Source organism: Acomys russatus, chromosome 9 (assembly GCF_903995435.1).
Source record: "Acomys russatus chromosome 9, mAcoRus1.1, whole genome shotgun sequence".
Taxonomy (NCBI): domain Eukaryota; kingdom Metazoa; phylum Chordata; class Mammalia; order Rodentia; family Muridae; genus Acomys; species Acomys russatus.
Genome location: NC_067145.1, coordinates 25,061,288 through 25,076,864, shown reverse-complemented (window position 1 = coordinate 25,076,864; position 15,577 = coordinate 25,061,288). Strand labels below are relative to the sequence as shown.

The following is a 15,577-nucleotide window of genomic DNA, read 5'->3' as shown; positions in this document are numbered from 1 at the left end:
AGTCCAATATGATCTAAAACAACATTTACAAGGATGCTTTGACATATATGTATACTTCGTACATGCAAATGATAAGTTATGTATGTATGTATGTATGTATGTATGTATGTATGTATGTATGTATGCAGTGTGTGCATGTGTATGAGTTTGCATTGTCTGTGTCACATGCATGTACATGTATGTAGACCAGATGATGACTTCAGGTGTTGTTCCTAAGGCACAATCCATCTTTTAGTTTTTTTAGACAGTGTCTTTTTTACCAGGAAGAACTGATAAGTAGCCTAGGGAATCCTACCCGCCTCCGCCCCCAACCCCATCCCTAGTGCTGGGATCGGAAGCACACACTGTCATGCTCAGTTTCTTATTTTATGCAGATTCTAGAGAGAAAGCTCAGTACTTCACTGACTGAGCCACCTTCCCCGTCCACATATTCTAAGTTCCTAAATGATGATAATGTGGAGTGTGAATTAGATTAGGTTTCTTGATAACTTCAGATGCTGACTGTCAACATGCTGCTGTGAAGAGGAGATGAAAACCCTGGAAAGAGAACAACACTGTGGGGTATATCATCTCAGCCACTTGGATATAAAAACATCTCTACTCACATGGTATATACTCACTCATAATTGGACACTAGCCTAAAAGGGATGTTCCATGAAAGTCTTCACTTACCAGGAGATTGGGAGAGATGCTGGGACTTCCTTTTGGGACTCTAGATGAGAGAAATATGGAAGAATGGGGTAATAGAAGGATCTAGAGGGTCCTAGAAACCTACAAGAAGAACATCATGATGGAAGGATCTGGACCCAGGGGGGTCTGCTCAAGCTACTGCACCAACCAAAGAAAATATATTCAGTAATCATTGAACCCATATTCAGATCTAGCCAATTGTCAGGACATTCTCCACAGTTGCATGGAGAGTGGGGACTGACTCAGACACGAACTCCGGTGCCCCATATTTGACCACTTCCCCTTGGTGGGGAGGCCTGGTGGCACTCAGAGAAAGGATAAGCAGGCTACCAGGATGAGACTTGATAGGCTGTGACCATATCGTGTGGGAGAAAATCTCTTTCTGTCAAGGAAGGGGAACAGGGTGAAAGAGGGAAGGAGGGAAGAACGGGAGGATACAAGTGAGGGGACAACAATTGAGATGTAATCTAAATAAATTAATAAAAAAAATCTCTATGGAGAAGAAACAAAATGCATCTGGATAAATCTTGGCTGTGACCATCTACTTAAAACAAGACCCTAGCAAGACCTAGAGACTGCAGAGGCTACACTTTGAGGGCCACATGGTGTAAGGGGTGGCAGTTGGACTGCAAGTCACATATGGAAATAGGATCCATACAGACCTTCAATCCAGTCTCTGAGGGACCCAGTGAGGGACCCAACTCCAGAATAAGGACTAGGAGAGGTGTCTCACTAAGTATAATGGTGGAGAGTAGATTGGGGACCAGTGGGCAGTTTTTACATGGGGTTGGTTTGGAAGGGTGGAACTGAGATTTAATCTGGTTGAGAGGAATCATTCTCCCAGTGAAGTGGTGAAGGAATGCCAAGGAGAGTTGCATGCATGAAACTTCTCACTAACTTAAGTATTTAGCATCAACAGCCAAAGGAGGAGATCTGCAAAACAGCCAAACATTATCTCTTACCTTGATAATGATGCAATAGATTGTGCAACCAAGATGATCACAAGAGGAAATCTACGTATTTAAGTCCTGGACAGAATCACATTTGGAGTCTGTTCAGCTTCCTGTCACTCATCTGAACACATGCCTGGCTTTTCATTCCTTTGAGAGGGGACTTTCTTGGTGGCTTATGGGACAGGGGATTTGAGCTTTAGAGTTTGTACTTGTTTGATCTCAGCAGTGTTCTCTGTTTGGTCTCAGCCACGTGCTGAATGAGGGCAAGGTCTGCTTGGCTTGCAGCCAGTAGCAGCACACTGTGGTATGACCCTTGAGCACTGTCACTGGGTCCTGGACACATGCCAAGTTGAAAAACAAACTCCAAGTGACTTCTCAGTGGGAAAGGGGAAATGTATTAATTTTGTCTTCTACTTTTCCAGGTCACCCCATCGCTCGGAGACACTACAGTGTTAGAACAAAACTGTACTGTGGGACAGAGAGAACCAACCCCACTGGATTGACACTTTGGAAAGTTTTATCAAGAAAGAGACACTGGGAATTACCAGCTCTGTGGCTCAGCAACAGGACTTGAGCAGGGTTAACTGCTAAGGGCTTTTTTAGGGGCGGGCAATGCATACACCTGTCACATAGGTCTACACTCAGGGTAATAGTTCAGGCGTGTTTTCATAGCGATCACATAATTAAGTGAAATCAAGAATGTAACATATCTTCATAGCGCTAGTGAACATTTTCCTGAATGACCCCTATCAAGATCTAATAGGAAACATTTCTGAGATTTTTACCTTATAACTAAATCTGATCTGCAGATTTGCTTTTGTTTTTGTTTTTTTGAGACAGTATATTACTATGTAGCCTTGGATGGTCAGAAACTTTTTGTATAGATCAAGCTGGATTCAAAGTCAGAAACACACTTGCCTCTGCCTCTGGAGTGCTGGGATTAAAGGGGTGTACTACTATGCATGGCCACCAAAGCCACATTTAAGGGTGGCAGCAAATGTCTAGGACACAGCTGGCTCCACGGCCATCACTATACCACCTGTGATGTCATTGCTCTGCTGCCCAGTCAGCATCTGGCTCCTCTGTAGTGGGAGGTCTCTGCTGTTGATATAAATCCATTGACTTTATACAGGCCCATCTACCTTCCTCAAGAAGCATGCATATTCATAGTAAAGCATGGAAGTCATTACCCAGAACCTTCTGGAATTATAAATGTGTTCAAGTATTGAGGCTCAGACCAGGTCTTATGCATGCTGGCAAACCCTCGACCACTGAATGTTATCCCTACTTCTGGCTTCTGTTTAGAGACACGGCTGTTGTGATTACAGATGTGTACCACCAGTATCCAGCTTGAACATTACTTTTAAGGATGTTACCGAGTGCGAGCAGAGCCAGTCACCTCATTGTATTTTTCTAGAATATTTTGTGCACACATGCATTTTATTTTTCATATGACATGCATATCACAAAATTTAGCAGGGTTCACCTATGTCTTTGTCATCAATACATCTCTCTTTGTATACACAAATGTTTTCTGCCACTTTTTAAAGCTTTTATTACGTATTTTCTCAAATCACTAAATACTCCTTATAAACCCAGGTTTGAAGGATGGTAGTGTGGCTGGGGTTGAACACTTGAGCAAAGGCAAGGCGCCATCCTGACTTTGGGGCTGCAGAGCTTCTGGGGTGAGATGATAGCTTGACCATATTTAAAGTTTTTTTTTTTTTTTTTTTTTAAGAATGCTCTGGATGCTTCTCAGCACATTTTGTACTTTCCAGGCAGAAGGTTGTCTGGTGTTCTAAAGTTAGGGAGGACAGATATGTTTTGTCCTATAGAGGCCTTACAATGTCTGCATTGCCCAGCCTTCTCCAACCTAGTAACAGTGATGAATTGGGGCCCTAGGTCATATCTCTAATTCCTGTAGGCTCCTTGACTCCTGGAAAGCACTAGAGAATATTCCTAGGGAAATCACTGCTTAGTCCAGCCCTGAGAAGGTAGACTGGCCGCGGCGCCATCCTTCCCGGGCAGGAATACTACACACCACAGTTCTCACCCTTGCTAATATTACCAAGCCCCTAGAGCCTTGCCTGCATCCCCCGTTTATCTTATATTCTGCAGTCACCCTCTTTTTGTTCATTGGACCTTCACCCTTGTTTTCTTTCCACCAGTCTGAAACTACAAGATGGTTTTCAATTTCGACTATTCCAAAAATATATTGAAATTGACAAAATACACTAAATGATTTCTCAAATAAGCATAATTGTCACTTTACATCCCCATTAAATTTGACATTGAGTTTTTGGCACTTCCAAGTATTTTTGTATATATTTAGCTCATGATGAAAATTAAAAAAAAAAAAACAAGCAAGCAAACTAGCAAACAAACACACCAAAACCAAAACCTGTAAGACTTAAGACTGCAGAGTTTTTTAAACAACTACATTATATTGCATTTTAACTTTTGAAAGTTTTAGCAAAACATTATTCAAGAAAATTCTTTTTGAAAATGGGAGCAATGAGCCATAAACAATTTTATATGGACTTATGGTGAAATTCATAAAATTCATACTTAATGTTGAAAAGTTGAAAAATATCATAGGATGTACAATGTGAAGCCTGCAACGTCCTTTCTCCTTCGGGCTTCACAGGAAAGCTCCAACCATGAAAGAAGGGCTGTGATTGGGTGAGGCCCACTGAGAGTTTGAGGTGCATAAGGGGCATCTGGGCAGAGCTGGGATGGTTCTCTGTCCGGTCAGGTTTTATGAAGTGAGACACTAGTGTCAGACCAGAGGCTCCAACAAAGGCATAGCTGCTTAAACCTGGGGGGGGGGGGGGTGAAGGTGGACATGGGAGTGGATACGATGTCAGAAAAAAGCATCTCCAGTTAAGACTGATGCTGTTTTAGAGTTGTTTTCTGAATGTGCCTTCCGGAGTGACCTGGTCCACCTAGGTGGTCCAGCCTTTAGGAGTTTCCCAGCACATTTCTATGGTGGCAGGAGAAGTTTTCTCCTATGTACCTTTATGCTGAGCCTGGCACTTCTAGAGTAAGCAGGATGGGTCCTGTGGTTACAGAGCATGGCTGAAGGCAAGGAGAACCTATTATGTTTTCATCAGTTCCTGTCTTAGTTAGCTCAAGGCGAGAATGCGCAGAACTGTACCTTCTGGCTCTCTGGGGTGCTCTAGCACAACACGGAAGGATGACATCACATACAATATAATACCAGCATTTAAATATTCAGTGAACATTTACGGGATGCCTTTGCAGCCCCTGGGTGAGAGGGTATTAAGTGGCTGGGTTAAGAATCACAGTGGAGTCCTTCAATCCATTCAGGAGGGAGATCAGGGACACAAAGTTCTGACTTCTAACAGGAAAAGGCAGAACTGGGGAGTGGATCTCAGAGTGGAAAAGCTCTGCCCAAGGCAGGTAGCAGGGCTCTTTCATGCAGGCCCAGCTCTCAGGAGCTGCACATAGCTCATATTCACAGCCGTAGACTTCTGATACTGAGGCCTTCCAGGAAAATTCATGAGCGAGATTTAAAGGGCATTCCTGTGAGTCCTTTCCCTAATTAAAACACTTTCTTTAAACTTTACTCAAAGGAAAACTATTTCCCAAATAGCTTTTAAAAATACCGTACTATCATCTAAACAAATACATTGGCACACTGTCTTGGCTTCAGAGAGGTATTCTTTGGCTACATAGAGGCCTGAGGGCCCTGTCTCTCTTTAGCAGATACTTCCTCAGGTCTGTCAGGTCACGGGTTGGCAAAGCTTTCATCAATTGGAGGCATGATCACATGGCCAGGAAAAGCTGGCCATGTGATCTCAGTGTCCAGAGCAGGGCACTGGATGTGCGACTGCAGAGTGTGAGACTTATATCTGAGGGAAGATGGACGTGGCTGGGCAGGGTTGAGGGGGAAAGGCAGAGCCTCGGTATTCATCGGATGGGTGCAGTGTCTGGGAACACAGTCTTCTCTAACAGATGGGCAGCTCCTCCATGCCTTTTCCTAGAGGCACTGTTTGCAAGGGATTTAATTTCCCAGGGCCCCCAGGGACAGAGTGAAGGCTGCTCTCACCATTAGCCCAAGGGGAGCTGCCCTAGAGGCTTTTACTGCACAGCAGGTGAACATTCTTACAGGTGTCTGCAGCACAGATCATTCTATGTTGACGAGGTCTCCTTCCTCGGCTGCACTTTTCTGAATTTACCAGAACTGTCCCCCAAGACCAAACTTCTGACATCACCTAGTTGTAAAGCCCATGAATTTGTACCACAACTTCCCAGGGTTGAACAAGACAACAACCAAGCCTTCTGAAACCCGCGGCCAAACACAGACTGTATATCATGATTCCTTGGGCAACTTCCCTTTTTACCCTCTTCTTCCTGGGTATCCCGCCATCTGCATGGCAGCTGCCTTCCCCCATCCCCAAAGAAGAATCAATGCATTTGTCACTCAACACAGAAGCATCAGTATCAGCCTTTACCTACACTCTAGGAGCTGGGTCATCAGAATGTACCAGATGACTTTTTCTTTACTTTGGAAGTTCTTATCCTGGCTCAATAAAGACACAAGGAAGTTATTTAACTTCCACCACTTTATATGAAATTCCTGTGGGAAAATCATGCAGCTACACAAGCGATTTTACCATACACTGTAAATGAAGAGTTCTGTGCCTATACATATTGATGCAGTGTTAGTATCATAGCAAGGAAGGGTGAAATTGCATGCAGCTGCGAGTGTGTAGCATCACCTGATCTTGTGATTTCTTTTTCTTCTTCTTCTTGCCCCAGCACCCAGAACTCTCCGCATCCTTGCCATTGGCCTCCCCGCAGAGCAGTCCGTCCAGCTCGTCTGTGCCCATGTGCTGTCCCTGAGACGTTTCTGCTGCTAGCCGGTATGAGAGGTTCCTCAAGATGCACACACAGTTTTCAACGGTCTGCAGCACCCCCAAAAGAAAAAGGGAAATGGGGGAGTGAGTGTAAGTAGATCAGCCAATGCCTCCACCCCTGCAAAGGCAGTGTACATGGACACGTTGGTCCTCCCATGCATTTAGTTCCTGCTTTCAAGGGCTTCGCTGGCAGCTGCAGCAAAAAGAATGTGGACAAGCTCTGAAAGTTCTATGACCATTTCTCACTCGAGACAGCAATCATCAATACTAGATTCTTCAATAAACAGCAGTCATGGGCCATCGAAACGCACTTGTGAAAACTGGACAGTTTTACAACTACAAGACCACAAGCCATTTATAGGCAAGTGCTGCCTGGGGTTTAGATACCCAAGTCATTAAAAAGCACAGGTAGTGGAATTAGTTTGACTCTGGTTGAGGATGCTGCTGCAAATCACTGACCAAGAAATATGCTGGAGAGTACACGGGCCCCGAGCACGGCCGGCACGTATGATATTTTGTCTTGGCTTTGGTGTGAGTCCTAGATGTACCCAATGGATGTGTGGCCCTGAATAGAGTGACTAACCTTTCTGTGCCTCTGTTTCTTGACTGATAAGTCACAATAAAAGCACCAGCTTCATGGGACTGTGGAGAGGCCAGGGTGGGGCTACAGATGGGGACCACTTGTCGTTGTTACCAGTGAGTTGTGGAGGTGAGACAAAACAAGTACCTTAAAACAAGTGCCTTTCAGACATCGAGATAAAGGCTCAGTAGGCTGCATCCCCCACATCGAGCATGGGCACATGTTCAAGACTGCCCTTGGCTGCCATTGGATGACAAGAGAGTCAAGACAGAAGCTAGGTGACCCACAGGGCCCAAAGCATTTGTCCTCTGTCCACCTGCAAAAAGTGCTTCCCTAAGACAGCTGACTTTAAAAAATATATAATTATTTATCGTGTCTGCATGTTTGTGGTTTTGTGTGTCTATGTGTGCCACAGCACACATGTGGAGGTCAGAAGACAACTTTCTGGAAAAGTTTTTTTCCCCTTCCCCTGTGGGTTCTGTGGATCAAAGTCTTGTGTACAGCCTTGTGCAGCAAGCAATGCTTATTGGCTAAGCTATGTCATGGGGGACCCCAAATTGACCTTTTAAATTTTGTTCTGGACTTAAGAAATGGGGCAGTGGAGGTAGAGAAATACAATTATCATCTTAAGAAAGGGAAAACAATAAGGGGAAGAAGCCCCCGCAAGTTTTATTTTGAAAATCCTTGCATCCTTGGTCATGTTTCACAAACCTGCTCCTTGGCCACTGAAGGCAGGACACCTCATTTAGTGCAGCCTAGGGCAGAGCACAGGTGAGGCAAAGTGTGGGTAGCACATTGCTGAAGGCTGTTCCTCTCTAGTCTGGGCTCAGTGTCAGGACAGGCAGGGGCCATGGGGTCCAAATCCTGGTCTGCTTCCCTCACTGGCGGGAAGCTGGTAAAGGGCAGCCTGTGCTGTCTGCCTGATTAGGGGTAGTGCGTGTGACTGCCAATCAGGGAAAGCAGTTCTCTGAATACACTCTGGGGCCCATGCCATCCCTGGTGATTTTTTTGTCAGCTTGCCAAGGTTTCATGACTGCTAATCCCCCAGGCTTTGAGCCAACTTGGTTTTCGGTTTCTGAGCATCCTTTCCGCATGAGGAAAGGAAGCTGGCATGTAAGCAGGTAAGTGTAAGAGGACGCATGAAGGACAGACACGTCTCCCCTTGAAGGAAGATGTTACAGCACAAGTCAGGACAATTTTCTAATCATTCCAACCTGATTTCTCTTCCATCAAGGACTCGAGAGAATAAGCTTCCTTCTCATCTTGTTGTTTATCTCCCCTGGGGCTTCGCTGTTCCTCCAACAGGACTAGGGAGAGTAAATCTGCAGTTTGCAAGAAGTGCTTTCTAATTGCTCTGCATCTAGGGAAATGATGTGTGGAGAAGGTGGAGAGAGAGCAAGAGAGAGTGAGGGAGAGGGAGGGAGAGACAAAAAGAGGGAAGGAGGGAGGGAGGGAGAGAGAGAGAGAGAGAGAGAGAGAGAGAGAGAGAGAGAGAGAGAGAGAGAGAGAGAGAGGGAACACCCACAGAGAAAACCCTTGCCCCTATAACACTTCCTAGAGTGGGCACTCTGGCTGCCATTAGGTAGCCCAGCCCAAGAGCGTTCCTCTAAAGAGGATGTGGAAAAGGAGACTAAAGACTAGGGCCACCAGCATATGGCTTATGGCATCTAGTGGCTATGCATGTGACATCCATTACTGTCAGCAGTGATTTTTAGTGCTCTTCTTGGTCACCAGGGTCATTTTGACTCCTTATTTTCTATTAGAACGGGCTAATTTGGAAGTCATCTGTGGAGTGTGCTGCCATATGTTAGCCATTCAATAAACTGTCCCAATTATAGGAGCAGAGCCACGAGCTTACACAGAATGCAGATTCTTGTTCATTAACTTCTTTGGCCTTAAAGAAAATGTACACTTGTGTTTTGCCCCCTCTAACTTGTCATTGTGAAGGCTCAGAAGCGGCCAAGCCAAGGGCTGAGTGGAAAATTATGGTGTGATAATAATACGTTAAAAGTCAATAGTACAACCCAGCCAGCAAGGCATGGTGGAGTAATTTATCACACTGGATGTAGCCCTTCAACAGTCGGGCCATGCAGTGATGACAGTCCTTCCTGTCACAAGTTGAGGGCACTTGGGTACAGCACTCTAGTATGTAGGGGATGGAGAGGGTAATGCATGCCATCCCTGCTCTGATGTCCAGCTCAGCACACTCCCTACTCAGCAGGGACATTCTAGGTCTTCCGCTCCAGCCTGAAGAAGCCCTCAGTTTCAACTTTCTCTTTTGGAAAAAAGAACCATGGATATTAAAAACTGGACATTTTCAAAGTCTCCCATGAGTATTAAGAGTCAGATCGTTCAAACAGTCAGACAATGAGGCTTGTGCCACAGAGCATGCGGGTGCCCAAGCCACATGCCTCCAGAGATGGGAGCAAGGGAGTTTGCTGGAGACTTGAGGCAGTGACTTTTAGTTTATTCACCTGCAAGGTTCAGATAGTGAGAAAGCCATTTTGTATCCATCAGACCAACAGGCTTAGCATCTCCATGCCTCAGCCATTTGCTGCTATGAATAGCAAGATGCTTAGCATTGGCACGACAGTGAGCTATCTCCTTGAGCTCTTTCATAACTCGTGTGTCTATTATGCTGGCAGACCCCTGTAAATACTCAAGATCCCTTGACTGGTCACAATTTTTAGGGATTTAATTTTCTTGTCAGTGATATTAATAGTTTTACTGTGATTATTAAGGGCCCTCACAAAAAGAGGGGTGTGTACATTTTTATTATTTCACATCCTATGTTTGAAATGAGTAATATGTGGTGCATGTCTTGCCATAGGCCAATGAGCATCAGTGATGGGAGAAAAAGTGGTGTTCACAACTGGCATGAGCCAGTGTTCATAGGACCATACAACCACAAGATAACTTGATCCCAAATCTTCAGGGTGACAGGCTCAGACACCAGTACAGCTTTCTAAGTTTCTTGGTAACTGTAATGCATAGTCAAGGTTACGAGGAGCCACGTTAAGTCACTCATGAAGCATTATAATGGGCATGCATATGGAATTACTATTTAAGATTTATTTTTATTTTGTGTGTGTGATTGTTTTGCTTGTGAGCAAGTATGTATTTGTACCTTGTGTGTGCCAGGAGCTGACAGAGGCCAGAAGAGAACATTGGATCCCCTGGAACTGGAGTGATTGACAGTTATGAGCTGTAATGTGAGATCTGGACACTGAACTCAGCTTCTCCACAGGAGCAGCAAGTGCTCTTAACTGCAGTGCCATCTCTCCAGCACCAAAATTATCATTTTTTTTTTTTTGTGGTTGTCTTTTTTTTGAGACAAGGTTTCATGTAGCCCAGGCTCACACAGGATGGCCTTGGACTTCTGAGCTTCCCAAGTGCTGGAATTACATGTGTGTGCCACTTTGTTCAGTCTGTGTAGTGTTGGGGTTTGAACACAGGGCATTCCTGCAAGTGCTGTAAGCAAGTACCACACAACCTGAGACCCACTTGTTTGTTTTTCACCTGACTTTATAACTATGTTGCTTTATATGTGCTTCCTATGTAGTCCATTTCAAAGGTCCATCTGCCCAGGCAGGATTTTAATCCATAGTATCATCAGATCATGATTCATTTACATAGGGATAAATTCTTGAGGCTAGAGTTAGGTATTTAGATATGCAAGGTGGTAATGGCGTCCCAGCAGGGGTTAGTGCTGCAAACCATGGGGTCAAGGTAGGCGTGCACAGCAATGCTGTGTTCCTACCATGGCATGTTCCATGTCTGGAGACCCTGCTGTTTGGCACTATGGGTGAGAATTCCTGAAGAGAATATGTCTGCAGGGATTGGCTGATTAAGACCTCAATGACTGATGTGCTTGGAATGTTACAGATCCAGAGTCAGTTCCCTAAGGGAGATCTTTAACTTTAAAGATTTAAAAAAATTTATTCTTTACCATCTTGGGCCCTCCTACCATCAGACCTAACATCCTGTTCTTAGCTAAGCCTTCTGGAATGTATTAATAGAACTCTAGTTTTCTACCAATGAAAGGCCAAGAGTGCTGTCAAATAGTATCCAAGGCTTAAAACAATATTTCTTTCCATTTTACTGTAACACACCTCCTCTCATGTTTGTTCCATTGTATTTTTTAAAGTTCTGATTTATAGTTTTCTGTGTTTTATTACCTTAAATGCTCCATGAAAGTCTTGGTGGCCAGCCCCTTAAAAAAAACTGAGTCCTTCCTCACCCACACCCCTCCAGTGAGTATACAGGCAACACAAATAGGACTTTCCCCCCCTTTTTTTCTGAGGGTGGAGAGATCACAAGGGAGGAAGGTGGACCCGGGAGGACTGGGAGGCGAGTGTGATTGTGGTTCATGATGTGAAATTACCAAGTGATCAATACAAACATTATGAAAAAAAAAAAAAAAACTCTATTAAACTAATTCCCTGTTGGAAAATTGGAACCTGGAGTAACCTAAATCCATGCTCACGGATGATGGCCACTCAAACATGGCTTCATAATAAACTCTCTCATCCCCTTTGACTTGAGAGCTGTGGTTTTATGTCAACAGTGCCATATGGACAATGGGTGTGGGGAAAGCTGTTGGCATGCAGTGGATACGCAGAGGCCAGAACGGGCACTCAAGAAGCCAATGCACAAACTCTCACAGCACAAGTTTACTCTGCTCCAAATGTCTATATTAGTAGCTCCAGAGAAGTCCCTTATTAAAAGTGACATTCATCACATGCATTATCTTTAAAAGTATAGGTGACATCAGGATACTGTAAAATTACAAGTTTCAAGTTTTTGTGAATTAAAATTGATTTAATAAAGACAAAACAAAATGTCTCAAATACTGGAAAAGACAACCCAATATCTAATTCTCTTTGAGTCTGTGAACAAACACAGTACAGTGGCATTCAGACATAGCATATTGGAATCTTTGATTGAACATTTGAAAATTGAAAGAAAGATTTTGCAAGCATTTAACACAGCTCTTAATATAATTAGTTATTAAAATATAATTTATAATAATGTACAATTCTTCTAATCTCAGATAATATCAATATCTTTGTCTTTAAAAGTAGATATTATTTTTAAGTGTAAGCTGCAAGCTCAGGTGTATGTGGTCACTTACACTTACTCAGTACAGACATGGTTCGGGTTACTTATAAAAATCTGAATTTTCACTTACTACTGGTTGAAAATCCAAATGCTGGTTCTCATACACAATAAGGTTATACCAAAATAGAGCTCAGAATGTAATTATGAAATACTGTGACAGCTTTCTACAGCTGCTAGCTGTTGCTTACTCTCTTGAGTTCCTTTAATCATTAAGAAGCTGGGTCTGTGCAAACACCACCAACCTTGCTATCGATCTCACTGCTCCCCAGCGCAGACTGAATCACATACAGCAAGGCGTCTGTGAGCCCATCACACTCCCGCATCCTTCGGCGGGCCTCCTCTCCAGCTGAACTTACATTCCTGAAAAGCAAACGCGCATGTCAGTGACCTTCACTGTGGTCTCCAAGAGAACACCCTCTCACAAGGAAGCTCTCATCCGTTTTACAATCTTTAACGAGAGTGTAGCTTTAATAAGTACACATGGCTTCAACAAACACATCTTGGAGCTAAGGCATAAGCATTGGTCACAAATACAGAATGCAGAATTCCCAACATGATATGTCAGAGTCCCAGGACTCTTGAGAATCAAGAGAGTTCCAAAAAAATTTTGAGGTATTATCATTTAAAATTGAAGAGGGAATCAGATGCCTTTTGAACATTCTACTGTAACAAGTTTCAAATATTTTCAGACAGAGCTTCCAACTTACTAAGTATCTTAGAGACATATTCTTTTAATGCTGTAAACATACACCTTCCATAGCCATGTCAGAGCTGCACATGTAGGAGTTCATTCTAGAGATGTAATGTTTCTGTGTCACCGGGATGTCTCTGACATAGCCCACAGAAAAGAGGTGTGCCACGCCCTTTCCCGTGTTGCATTTCCTGAGCAAAAGGCAACAGAAGTAGCCTGTTGTAATACTTCGCGTGGTTATGCGTTGGCCGTGTGATGTCCCCGTAGATGGAGACCCTCTGGCATGCTGTTAGAGAGAATCTTTGGGGGTGCTGTTTAGTTACTCTGTCATGTAAGAATGTCCTTCTCACTAGGGTCTTGATTCTGCTCCAATAGAGAAATTTTTGCAATGACTATTGACAGCAAAGAAAGAGTGCTGGAAGGGGTGAACTCATGGAAGGTACTACAAGATTGGAGGAATTTGAGAGCATAAGGGAAATGAGTGGTAGAGAATGAGATAGTCCAATGGTCCCTACGTTTGGGAATCCTGATAGAGACCTTGAAGACAGCTAGAATGGAGCCTGGGACTCTACTTTGGAGTCTGACTCAAAAAGCTTGATATCTGTGCAGCTCCCGGATAACACAGAGCATGAGACCTGGGCTGAAGCTCCATGGATAGGATGACTGCAGAAGTCCTACTCCTTGCTGACTGCTGGGAGCTGAAGGGGCCAACAGAAATCTGTGCCTTTTGACAGAGGACGGAGTAGAGGCTGAAAAGGGTGACTGGATTCCGTCGTCACCTTGGCTGACATGTTGCTTTCTCACTTCACCAACTTTCTTTCTCAGGCACTGAACTGCTTTGTAGATGAAGGAGCTGTACCCAGAGATGTTCTTTAAAAACACTTAATGTGAGTCAGTGGAGGGGATGCAATGAAACACGTCAGTGGAAGAAGGAAAACTGAGAAATAAAAGATAGATAGGGAATCTGGGTGACTGGTTTTGACAGGGATTTTGTTTTAATTAAAAGAGAACATGCCTAATGCTGTTAAAAGGCTACTGATCCTAACTGTTTACTTTGATATCTAAATGTTTTATAGGGCAGGTTAAAATAGGATTTGACAGTACTTTAATATAACACTATAAAAGGTTATTCAATTTAAATAGGATTTTTTACTGATCTTAAAATATAAATAGAAGATTTTGGTTGCTTAGATAAGGCAACTAGGTAAATATAAAAAAATTAATGTGAATTCATATAAATTCCTGCCTTTGTTTCTGAGAACATATCTGGTGCAGAAGAAGTAGACTTCTGCTAGAAAAAGAAAATGTGTGACAGCAGGTTGCCAAGAAGAGACTTGATACCCTATGAGCATATACACGGGGAGGTAATCCCCCTCAGGAACAGTCATAGGGGAGGGGAATAATGGGAAAATGGGAGGGAGGGAAGAATGGGAGGATACAAGGAATAGGATAAACATTGAGATGTAACAAGAATAAATTAATAAAAAAAATTAAATAATGAAAAAAATGTGTGACAGGCATGGCACTGTCATTCTAAATTAGAAGGGCCATTATAAAAGAATGTTCTGGATCATGCTGCCTAGAAATGATCTGAACCAGGTTGAGCTTTGAAGACATTCAGGAAGCTTATCAAAAAATCCAGTTAGTTTTTCATAGCAAGAATGTTGGGTAGCAATGTGTGTGTATGTATGACTTTTGCTTGGTGATGGTGGTGTTTTCAAATAATTATAGAATCCAGACTCCATAGAGATGGTTCGTGTACACCCTAGCACCTGTACTTTCTCTCAGTTCTTTCTGCTTAAGCTCATGGTGGGAGCAAACTACCTCCTTTCACAGGACCATAATGATCAGCCTCATTTCTCCAGTACTTAACAAATGTACAGGACCAGACAATGGGAAGTAGCAAGGAAAAACAACTTCACCAACATTGGATGTTGTCAATAGTAATTCCAACATTTTCTTTATTTTAGTTTTTATTTGACTCCAGTTCAGTCTCCTCAAAAAAAGAAATTGGATCCTATTTTGAATGTGCAAGGTACTGAGAAATAAGAAAGACTAGTCAGGCCTGTGAGGAGAGCTGCTAATAGGGAGTAGAACCTGCCCAAGAGAGGGAAGTGTGTTGCAGTCAACAAAGCTGAAAAGAGTTGGAGATCTGAAGAGTGCTTTGACATCAGATATGAAGATGCAGAGTTCGTAGTTTTCCCAGCTGGTTTTTGGTCTTGCTTTGTCCCAGTATTTCCTCACTATGATCTCTTTCCTCCAGTTTGGAATGGTAATACATATTCTGTGTCATTATATATTGGAAGTGTGGAATCTGCTTTTCATTTTGATTTTACACAGATTACAGTTAAGAGATTGTATGAATCACAGAAAAGACTTTGCACTTTTAAATAAGTGTGAGACTGGTATAGACTATGGGGACTTTTGAAGTTGAACAGAATCTATTTCTGCATTATGTTATGGATAAAAGCCTATGGGAAGCAGAGAGTGGAATGTGGTGGTTTGAACAAATGGCCCTTATAGATCCATGTGTTTGAATACTTGGCCATAGGTAGTTGCACTCTTAGGAAGTATGGCCTTGGGGAGTCAGTGTGCCCAACAAGTTGGAGGAAGTGTGTCGTCATGGAGAAAGGTTTTGAGATCTCCTATGTTCAAGTTA

The 15,577-nt window shown here is 43.2% G+C and overlaps 1 protein-coding gene across 4 annotated transcripts in view; it reads right to left on the bottom strand.

Annotated features, from left to right (window-relative positions):
- Ctnnd2 (catenin delta 2) overlaps window positions 1–15,577 on the bottom strand; it is an 843,915-nt gene that overhangs the window by 136,648 nt on the left and 691,690 nt on the right. For all 4 annotated transcript variants that reach the window (XM_051151017.1, XM_051151020.1, XM_051151018.1 and 1 more), the window contains 2 exons: window positions 12,470–12,587; window positions 6,389–6,574 (listed from right to left, as the gene is read on the bottom strand). In XM_051151017.1, coding sequence (XP_051006974.1) covers window positions 6,389–6,574; window positions 12,470–12,587 — 304 coding nt within the window. The remainder of the gene's footprint in view (window positions 1–6,388; window positions 6,575–12,469; window positions 12,588–15,577) is intronic.